This window comes from Zonotrichia leucophrys, chromosome 3 (assembly GCF_028769735.1).
Source record: "Zonotrichia leucophrys gambelii isolate GWCS_2022_RI chromosome 3, RI_Zleu_2.0, whole genome shotgun sequence".
Lineage (NCBI taxonomy): Eukaryota > Metazoa > Chordata > Aves > Passeriformes > Passerellidae > Zonotrichia > Zonotrichia leucophrys.
Genome location: NC_088172.1, coordinates 7,462,568 through 7,473,671, shown reverse-complemented (window position 1 = coordinate 7,473,671; position 11,104 = coordinate 7,462,568). Strand labels below are relative to the sequence as shown.

Sequence of the window (11,104 nt, the reverse complement as noted above, 5' to 3'; positions counted from 1 at the left end):
ATTTAATAAGCTTCAAGGTGTTTAAATCAAAGCTTCCTGTGATCTAAGTAGGTTAAGAACAATTAAACAGAATAAAGTAACATTATTCTTGAAGCACCTTAGATGGAAAACCCCCAAAATTCATTTTCCATATCCATGACCATATGGTATGTCTTGAAGGCTACCAGGCCAGGATTACTTCTGGGAGGATGGCTTACAAGCATCTTGAAGTTGCTTTAGGAGAACACACCTATCATTGCTCTTCTCTCTTTCTGAACCAAGGAGCACCAGCATGAATTGTTCTGAAAAACAGAGGTGCAGAAATACACTCTGATGCCACAGGTGATCTCTTAAGCAGGACAGACCTGAGCTGTGTTGCAAACACGGCCATTTCTTCCTACGCTGTTAAACGGGAAGGGAGAACTATTCATGCGGTAAATTGAATCAGGGTAAATTATTAATAAACTATCTTAGTTCTGTGCTTTTCTTTGTTTTATTTGGTTGTTTTTTAAAGAAGGACTTATGTCTTCCCTTTATCCTCACACACTATTTGTAGTAAAAGCTGATTGACTATTAAACCTTTCAATTTTGCTATCAGTCTTCTCTGCTTCTTCAGCTGAAATCAACTATTTTCCTGCTCCTATTCTTTCTCAGCCGGGAGATTGGTTCTCAGGTATTTTATCCCTCCCTTCTAGAAATACTACGGAATAATAAGCATCGGTCACCAACATTCTCTACGTATTTTTGTAAACACATGCAGTCCCTCAATTATCTGCGTGCTGAGTGGAAATTGCATAAATGCTGCCTGTATATGTCTTAGGATTTTGAAAACATTGCAGACCAAATCTTTATGTAATGTCTGTAGAACACATTCAAAACCTTGTGGATGCCATTATAAAGATTTTGCTTTGATTTTTATCTTTTTCATTCCTTCTTCCTCTGCCAACTCCCCCCAACAAAAACAAAACCACAAACAAACAAAGAAAATCTAAACACCACAGCATCAACAAAAAAACTCCTTTGAAATGAACAGTACTAGGCCATTCACAAATGTATTATTGCAACAATTGTATATTTCATTACAATAAATAGTAAGATAGTAGTATTAGTGGTACATACTAAGAAAGAATAGGGGTTGAACACAAAATGCTGTATGGTGCCATACTCTGCTTGTTCTTGAGGTCCCACAAATGGAGTTTTAATGAGTTGAGTTAGACATCTTTTGTTTACTTTCAAAATCAAAACACATTACTGTATGGTCGTTTGGGGCAAAATCCTGAATAAATATAACCTAAAATAAATGTATACTTAAAGCTAAACTCTAATTAAAATCAATTTTATTTACCCAAGCTGTAGACACTTTAATTGCACAATATCTCTAATTCTGCCAGGCGTGGCCGTGGGAGCTGCAGCACGGCATTCCTCGACAGGGATCGCCCCTTTCCCACAGGACCTCGGGCGCCTGCTGCGCCCTCTCCAGCGGCGCACCTCGGGCCTGGGCTGACATCTGCGGCGCGGTCTGCGCGCAGCGGTGCCCGCTCGCTGGTGCTCTGATCGCATCCTCAGGGGAGAGAGAGGCTGTCTGGCAGCTCCAGCACGGCCCCGCCGCCGATGCCTCATCGCTTTAGCGAGGCGTCTCGCCGGAGCCCGGAGGGCCGCGGAGCCCGGGGAGCGCGGCGGAGCTCGGCGGAGGCACCGCGGGCCGCGCAGGGCGCGGGGGCGGGAAGGAAGAGAGAGAGAAGCGCTGGGAGGGCCGGGCAGCGCCGCCGCCTCCCGGCTCCAGCACCGCGGACAGCGCCCGGCCAGCGGCGCGGGCAGGCGGGGCGGGCACCGAGGCACGGCGGGCAGCGAGCCGCGGCCACACGAAGGGACACGGCCACGCGGAGGGACACGGCCACGGCCACACGGGCCGAGCCACGGCCGCAACACGGCGGCTGCCCGGAGATCAGCGGCGCGCACGGGCAAGGCGGCCCACGCAGAAACACCGGCGGCGCAGGCACGCTGAGACACGCGTGGGCAAAAGGGCACAGGGGCACAGACCTAGTGCGCGCTCTCGGGCACAGACACAAGCCCAGAGTCACAGAAAACAGCGCAGCACAGCATCACACACACACACACACACCCAGAGACACACAGACACACAGACACACACACACGGTTTCAGGCACACACGGACAAGCGCCCAAGCTCCCACAGGCACAGCGCGGGCACAGCCGCACACGGTCACACATACACGCACAGGCACCACGGACGCCACTCACAGACAGCACCTGTGCTCGCACGCCCGCTGACTCACAGAAACTGGCACACACGGCTGCACGCAGACAGACACACAGACACAGGCACCCGCACAGTGACAGACGCACAGACTGTCCTGGTTCCTGCCTGGACAGAGTTAATTTTTGCCGTAGCCAGGAGGGTTCACGGCCAGGACCCAGAGGTTGTTCTGCTATCACTTCAGGTCATTGCCAGCGCTGGGTTTATGGGGGAAAGGAGGAGTGTCTTAGAGAAGGGGCTTCTTCAGGTCCAGTAAGCCGTGCTGGGGGGTAACCCCGATTCTGAGCATTTTGCCTGAGAATCACTCGTCTCTGTCTAACACTTTTGTGAATAACATCATGCTGTTACTGTTCATTTTCTTATCTCGTTGCTGTTTCCAGTAAATTGCTCTTATCCCAACCCGTGTTCTTCACCTTCGATTCCTCCAATTCTGCTCTCTAGCTGGCCACGGGGAATGGGGAAAAGAGTGGGGGGAGCGAGTGGCAGGGTGGTTTCAGTAGGAGCAGTAAATAAGGGAATACCTGTCCTAAACCACGACCCAGACACAGAGAGAGAAAGGCAGACACACAGAGAGATAGACACACAGAGAGACAGACAGACAGACACACAGAGAGCCAGACGCCGGCGGGCCCCCGCCTGGAGACAGCCAATGGCGTGACGAGTCTGCCCCCGGCGGTGGGCAGCCGCCAATGGGAGCGGCGGGGGCGGGGCCCGGCTGGCTCCTCCTCCCTATTTAACGCCGCGGGTGGCCGCGGGTCGCTCAGTGGCGGGAGGAGGAGGCGCGGGGGCGAAGGCGCGCGAGTGGCGGCGCGCGGCGACCCGCGCACGTGCCCGCCCCCGCGCGGCGCGAGGGGAAGGCGGAGGCGGGGCCGGGGCAGCGCCCGCCGCGGGAGGGGCGGCGGCACCTGCGGGGCGGCCCCGGCGCGGGCAGCGGCGAGCGGGCGGCCGAGGGCGCGGAGCGGCGAGCCCGGCACCCCGCGCAGCCCGCCCGGCGTGCCCGCGGCCATGGAGCAGGACAAGTACCTGCCCGAGCTGATGGCCGAGAAGGACAGCCTGGATCCCTGCTTTGTTCACGCCATGCGCCTCCTGGAAGACGGTGAGGCTCCGCTCCGCGCTCCCCCGGCCGGGGTGCTCCTCGCAGTCGGCGCTCGGCGGCCGCGGCCGATGGACGCGGAGCGAAATCGGGTTTGGGGGCGGGCGGGACCCGGCCGCGCGGGGGCTCGGGGCGGCGGCGGTTCGGGGCTCGGGGCCGCGCCGCGGGAGCCGTCCGGCAGCAGCCCCGGCAGCGGCAGAGAGTGCCCCGCTCCCCGCCCGCCGTGCGCCGGTCTGCCGCGGCTGGGTCCGCTCTGCGGGAAGCGCTCCCCTGGCTCCCGGGCTCGCTTACACAAAGACAGATGCTGGCGTTTCATTACACTCGTTGTGTCCTGTTTTCCGCGCTGAAGTAATAAGGTTTATATGATAATACTGTTATGCGTTAATGCGGCGCTGTTATGGTCGGCTGCGCGATGTCAGACATTGATTGGATATGGCTTATCAATTTCATGACAGTTTCATCCAGGACATGATGATTTCCTCTTGGTTTTGTGCGGAGATCAGAATACACTGGTTATAACATTTGGTTGCTCAGTGTAATTCGCCCTGCTTTCCTTGCCTTAGTTGGAGTAGAGTTTTAGTTGGACCTCAGCTAGAGGCTCTTTAAAAAGTTTATCATTTAGTCTGTCTTTTAATAACTGCTCAATATAGTGGTTGAGGGAAGAGTTTTTTTTTAAAAAACCCTGCTAAACTTGGAACCTATTGTTGAAAAGAAGTAGTAAAGAATGATACATAAAGCAAGATAACCTATCAAGATCTTAAATTATATTAAAGCAAAGCAGTGCATGGTCAGGCCCTTGAGAGTCACACATTCAAATGAACTCACATTCAGAGGTGGCAAATAATTTCCCAAGTTCTGTTTATGACTTAAAGAAAATCATAACTAATTCAGATTTTCCGTGCTAAGCAGTAAGATTTTTTCCTCTGTCAGCACTTTTTATATTGTCCTTCCTTAATGTATGTTCTATTGATTGTGAATGAAGATACTGAGTCCAGGTTTTGTTGGAGTGCTTCTGTTTGATAGCTTTGGAATTCATACTGGATTTCAGTATGAATACAGAGCCATTTAGTACTCTTTTGTCATTGCTGCCTTGCTGCTAAGGAGGCTGCCATGCTGCTTTTTACAGTTGTTATTTTGATAATCATACTGTAAACAAAGTCCTTATTTCTTAGAGGAATATATTTTTTGAGCCTTGCAGTTCGATCTTTTCCCAGAGGGGGGAAGTATCCACTGAGAGTGTGTGTGTGTGTGTCTGGGAAAGGAGGAAAATGCAGGAAGGACAAAACTGAAAGTAGGCAAAGAAAAGTAAAAAAAAGGAAAATAAAATTGGTTTTTCTAGGTATCAAGTTCGTGCAGAAGTTGCATTTTGAGCAACTGTGGGATTGAGTAAATGAATGGTTTTCTCATTCCTTTTTATCATAAGTAGGATTATACATTATTTCACTAGATTTTATAAGAGATGAAGGTGAGTTGTCTGAGAGAATGCTAATGTCAGATTCACACCAGGCACCTGGCATTATCCTTCAAAACACCATCTGTCAAGCTTTCTAGAGATTTGTTTTACAGTCTAAGGTATGATGTCTGTTAAAACACAACCATGGTTAGAATGTAGCTACTTAAAGAAAATGACAATTAGTGCACTGGTTGCTGCCGGGTATAAATACAAAGGAAATTTATAGAATGGGCAGGATTTTCTTTTTTTGGTGCCAGAAGAAAATGGGAACCTTTAAGGATCTCTGTAGCAGTGAATAATTTTTAGGTTATATTCATAGTAAAACATTGTTTCCAGACTCTGGATTTCTGTTCTTGAGAATGTAATATGCAATCAGCTACATCCATATCAAGGCCAGCCAGGTGTTCTGTTTGTGGCGTCCTAAGCATTTTTGATTGCCAGTACATTTGGTGTCAAATGCTTAAGTGTAGATTTGCTGTGGAGCTCAGAGACTCAAGCATTCACTCTGACTTGGAAGTGCTGTGTTGTTTCATGCTGGCTGTTGAAACCTGAGGTTGAGAACAGTTGTGTTGCTGTGAGAAACCGCAGAAGGGCACACAAGCAATAAGTATTCCAGAAAAATGCTTCTGATTTGCAACAGTGGATTTACTTGTAAAGATAAGACTGCCCATTTTTCCCCAATAATCTTTTTGTTTGTTGGATTCTGTTGCATGGTTTTTTGTGTGTTTTGGTGTACTTAACCAATATTAAAACCAACATATTACTTATGTTTTCAGTATGTAGGTCTTTGTCCTTCAGGTTGACCTGTGTCAGATGCATACTTGAATCAGTAGCTATTTATCCCTCACTATTAAGGGATAAGTAGAAATCACTTACTTTAGTCCTTACCTGGATCTGTTGAAATCCCCAGAAAAGGGACATTTCCTTTGGCAGAGTGTTTGCATATTTACCAAAAAACACAAAGAAAGGTGAAGAAAAATGTACAAGTGCTGTTTAAATATAAGGAGTGGAAGCAAAACCTGATTTCTTTAAAAACCACTGTGGGAATCTGTTGTGGATTTTGACAATGAACCTAAGTCTCTGAATGGCCAATTTAGTGCCTTAATCAGGAGATGCTTGATTTCCCCATGGGTCATAACCTGTTTCATGTAGAAGTAGGTCCTACATGACTGTTGCACTGTTAACAATTGAAAAGTCATTGCTAAGTCATCTACTAGAAGAACTTGTGAGTGGCTGGTGATATTTGCCTCAACCTAAGTTTTTCAAACTTTAGCAATCTGCATTGAACATATGTATTCTGAGAATATAATCCATTCAGTAGTGAAAATTAAAAACCTTGTAATTGTAATAGGTAGTTGAACTCTAAAGAATAGGCTAATCTCCATCTACTGGAAAGGGCTTTTCTGTATCAAGTGAACTGTTTTGTGTACTAGGCTGTTATAGGAGCTGGAAGAGTGCCCCTGTTTCATGTATAGCTTTAAACTATTTTACTGTATGCTGGTTAACAGTAGTTATTTTCTCGGGTGAGATTGTTTTGCTTTTAGTCAGGAGATGTCCTGATAAATGTATGAGGTCAAGTAATGCTTGGTTAGATAAAAAAAAGTCGGGCATGTTAAAGAGCATGTTCTTGAGCAGCACCTTTTTTACCCAGCTTGTGCTTATACTGCAGCACAGTCCAGAGCTCCAGAGAGAATGGAGAGCCTCTCTGTTCTAGTGCTGCTCCCTGCCATGGAAGCTACCAGCTCCTTGTATGTGTTACTTTTGCATGATTGTGAATATTTATTGCTTTGTGTAAGATGTCTGTGGTTATGAATATAAAAATAAATGTGTCACTTTAGCTGTGAAGGTGTGGATGACAAAAAAGATACAACCAGTTGGATAATTCAAAACCAGTTTTATATCAGCCTTCCATTTAATAGGCTATAATGTCAGCTAATTGTCTGTGTCCTTTTTGGGGTCAAGCAAATTATATATATGTATGTGTATATATATATGTGTGTATGTCTTTATTCATATGTGTGTAGCTTTGGAATATCTTGCTTCATGTTTTGTTACCAGCTCTGTGTTTTGTAATATAAACATAAAAGAAAAAGACCTATTGGAAAGAGCTGGCCAAAGTAAGAGCGTCTCTCCCCATGGAAATATCAGCATTACTAGGGTAATGAGGTAGCTAATTTCTCTCTTTTATAATGACAGTGCAATTGACCTCAGAATTTCAGCTGGCATTCTGAAGGCAATGAGAATCAGGCCTTTAACTTTAATCTTGAGTTAAGTCCCTAGATCATTCCATGTGGCATAGCAGAGTTTGTTAAGCCTCCAAGTTGTGTAAATTAGGCTCATATAGCTCAGCTATCGTCCACTTACAGGCTTCTTGTAGGACAGGCCATGATTATTCAAAACATCTGCCTTTACACGGAGCATTAGTAGGGTCTCTCATACAAGCCTGCAGTCGTAGTTCCAGCTAGTAGAAAACTGTTGGCATAATGCAAGTTTATTTTGTCTTATATTCAGGATTTCCTCTAATACATTGTCATATGTAGGTTTGGGATTTTTTTGGACTGTTGGAGATTGTTTTTCTTTTCATATAGAAATGCAGCTTTAGTTCATGAGTGTGTGTTTCTGTTAAAAACCTGGGATAATAATAAGGTTGTTGTATGCAAATTATTTGTCTCGGAAATACAGAATGTGACAATCATATTCTTAAACCTAGATGTGAAAGGCTTATGACTTAATAAAACCAGGCCTCTGATACTTTTTAATTTTTATAACTTTTTTCATTGAAAACTACTTGTGAAAATATGCTTGCAAATTTATGAGTTCACTTGTCTCAACAAGCCTTTCGACTAAAATAAGATTAATGTGAATGTAAATTCATATAATAATATTAATCTGTGAGTGGTCACTATTCTGCTTATTGTTTCTTTTATTCCTGATATTTACATCAGGTGAGAAGAAATCTGTATTCACAAAATAGTTGGTATTAATCATTGTTTGCTTTGCTGTCTCAAGAAATGCATTGTAAATTCCCAGTAGATTGACTCAGGAAACATGCTAATATTCAGAGCGTGTATTTTAGGTACCTTGGTTTCATTAGAAATTATATTTGTATTGATCATTTGGAGCCTTTTCAATAGAAAGTGCAAACTCTAGATGAATACAAGATACTTAGGATTTTTATAAAGTAGGGATGTACTAGGCATTACAGACTTGGTTCAAAGCTGACTAAAGTTAATGGGATTTTTTCTGTTGCCATTAGTGGGCTATCAGGCAGTCCTTGTAATACAAATATGATCTATTGACTGGTATAGCCAATAGGACATGCTTTTGCCCTGCAGAATGTAATGCAGATGAATCCCAAGTGATAACCAGATTTATGGAAAACAAAACATTATAAAATGTTAGAATGAGTATAACAAAGCAAATGTTATGTTTATATTGACCCCAGCTTCTTAGTCATAAAAGGCATTCTTGCTTCAGGAGAGGAGAGAAAAAAGAAATGATAGATGTGATTTAAAAAATAGAAATAACAAAATTCTTTCAGACATCTGAAGCCACTTAGGACCATTTGATCCGTGATCTTAGAAAACATGTACTTTGAAACACAGTGAATTGTTTTACAAAGAGGCAACAATATGAATGCAGTAACTGAAGATTAGATTCTGATACTCTGGTTTAAAATAAAAGGTGCTTTGGTCTTTAAATAGTACTGTTTGAATCAGTGGGGCTGCTAAAGGTGCAATTTAGTGCAAATAGCAGAATTTAGTACCAACTGTTTAAGGGAAGGTCAAAGGGATTTGCTGAGGTTTATCTGGATGCCCAGAGCCTCATTAACAAAGTACTAGTTTTTTGGCAACGTGAATATTTTCTTTGAAGGAGAATATTTTTCACTTGTCCAGGGAATTTTTTAGTAAATTTATGTCATATTTAGTCTCCTTGGTGTGTACATTCAGAGTGTAACTGCTGTAACTGTCCATCTCTCTTCCTCTATACCTTGAAGTAAGCATTTTAAAATTCAGGATTTTGGAGACTTGTTAATATTTGCAGTTAGTACCAAGAGAAGGCAGAATACCTGGACAGCTGAGTAAAACATTCCTGTCAACTGTTAATTTCCTAAGCACTGAACACCTGTGTAATGTGTAGAATAGAGTGGCCATTCCTAACCAGGAGGTGGCATGATTGGGCTCCACATGCCAAAATCGAGCTTCATATCCTGGCACCTTCTGGGAAAGGGCTAGTTGGGTCCAACAGATACATCCAGTCCTTCACTGGATGTATGCTTTTCTCATTTAGGCAGTGTGCAGACAGTACATACTGACACTGAGGTGTGCTGGAGCATGCTGGGCTATTTAGTAGTCTATAAAATCTGATATGATCAGCAGTGATCTGTGCATGAGTCTTCCAATAAAGGCTGAACATCTGCCTGACCCACCAGCGCAGTGCCGTGAGAGTGAAGCAGTTCCTCCATGACACAAGGACACAGGTCTCAGGCTCAAACTATGAGATGTCTTGGGCCTTACTTTAGAAGGCATAAATGTCGCTGCTGTTTGGTAGTTCTTCTGCAAGGTTTATTAAAATGGGAATATGTTTCACCTTGCTGTGCCTTGTAGCTGTACTGTGGGCCACACATACTGCTTTTATGGAATAGTTGTTTTCTGGATTGGCAGGGTCACTGCAGTCACCTGGTGCCTCAGTTCGGGGTTAGAGTGCCTTTTCAAAAATAAGCTGCTTTTAACTGTTTCAATTAAATTTCTTTTCTCCAACAAATTGCTGAATGTGGAGGAAAATTCAGTGTTGTCACAGCTGATCTTAGAATATACAACTGTCTTTAAAACATTTTGAGAATAAATAAGAGGAGTGTTTTCATCAGGGATTTGAGGTGTTAAGAAAGCATACACAACAGAAAAAAAAAATCAGTTTTGCAGGTGGACTCTGCTAAGCATTGTGAAGGTATGCATTCATCTTTTCTTCACCTTGCATTTTTCAGTCCTTGGATGGGTATCAGTGCACTACATCAGAATAAGCAAGGAAGCAGATAGTTTTTAAAATCAAGTGTGTCAAGTGTAGAACTTTACTGATGCTGCAGTTTAGTCTTTGGCTGTATAAGCAAATAAGATTGTGCATTCTGACCAGAAAAATGGAAAACCTTAAAACTCGTGTAAAGATCCGATGTGCATAGTACATGGAGTCTTGGCTTGTGCTACGTATCTTCAGTGGCTATGTTCTAAAACTCCCATCTGTGAGATGTAGACTGATGCTGAATCTCATTCTAATCTTTGAGATCTCGACGCGAAAAGACCTTCATGAGAAATGTGTACTATTCTTATTACTTTTGGTACAAAATTACTCTTTTTAAAATTTGCAAGCAGAAATAATCCTGGTTATTACAGTCCTCTGTAAATCCTGTCATATTTTAATTAGAATCCTGCTGGAAATGAGTGCAGCTATTTCCTTATCCTAAAAAGGGCTGAAACTAATAAAAACTAGAAGAATTATTTAAGACTTCCAGCAGATTAAAAACTTCCAACTTCCCCACTCCCCTCAAAAAAAAAAAATCCTGAAATAATGTATGCCTGTCCCTAATTTCACAACCTTTCCTGTTGAAAGGGAATTTTTTTTAGTTTGAATACTGAAAAAATTATCAAGTGAAACTTCTAATAATGCTAATATGGCAGTTTTGAAGATCATCCACTATTAATTAAGATGGTACAGAGTTTTGAGGGTCACATATGGCTGCATATGATATAACCAAAGACATCTCAAAATCGTCAAATGCTCTGCTTGTGCTGGGCATTCCTATTTATTGTCCTTGGGTTAGCATGATGTAAAGGCTGAAAGACACAGGGCAGGTCGCTGCTGTTCTGGAATTTCTCTGCACCTGCTGAAGTGTTCATCAGTTATTCTAGCATCTATCCCTTCTTGTAAGGGTTACACTGACAGATGTAGAAAAAAGTCAAAAGCTTTTGATTCATATAATACTTCAAATTCTGGCTATCAATGTAACTGTTAGAAAAAATAATACTATGTGCTAGTCTGGGGATTTATCAAAACATGCATTCCTCTTTGCTCTGCTTTAGATCTGGAACAGAATGTTTATTTGTTTTGTAGTTAGAAGCATTTTTGCTTTGCTAACTGGTAAAGGCAGGTGTGTCTTCAGCAAAAGCAAAAGTAGCGGTCAAAGCCCTTGACTCATAATCAGTCAACTTCTGAAGAGCAGCACTGCAAATCAAGGAAAAACAGTTTTCCTAAGAGATTTGAGCACTGGGGAAAGAAAACAAATCCTGTAGTTTAATGTTCCCTGGGAT

General features: G+C 43.4%; 2 protein-coding genes across 7 annotated transcripts in view; both read left to right on the top strand.

Annotated features, from left to right (window-relative positions):
* The first annotated feature begins 1,590 nt into the window (after positions 1 to 1,590).
* LOC135446379 (filaggrin-like) lies at positions 1,591 to 2,529 on the top strand. The gene has a single exon (XM_064710139.1). It carries the CDS (start codon positions 1,591 to 1,593, stop codon positions 2,527 to 2,529), a length of 939 nt encoding a protein of 312 aa, XP_064566209.1.
* Positions 2,530 to 3,158: 629 nt separating this feature from the next.
* The window catches only part of KHDRBS2 (KH RNA binding domain containing, signal transduction associated 2), a 343,516-nt gene continuing 335,570 nt past the window's right edge, over positions 3,159 to 11,104 (top strand). For all 6 annotated transcript variants that reach the window (XR_010439490.1, XR_010439491.1, XR_010439492.1 and 3 more), the window contains exon 1: positions 3,159 to 3,352. Coding sequence is in view for 1 of the 6 variants with exons in the window: in XM_064707310.1 (XP_064563380.1) it covers positions 3,262 to 3,352 (91 nt within the window). In the remaining 5 variants the exon portion in view is untranslated. The remainder of the gene's footprint in view (positions 3,353 to 11,104) is intronic.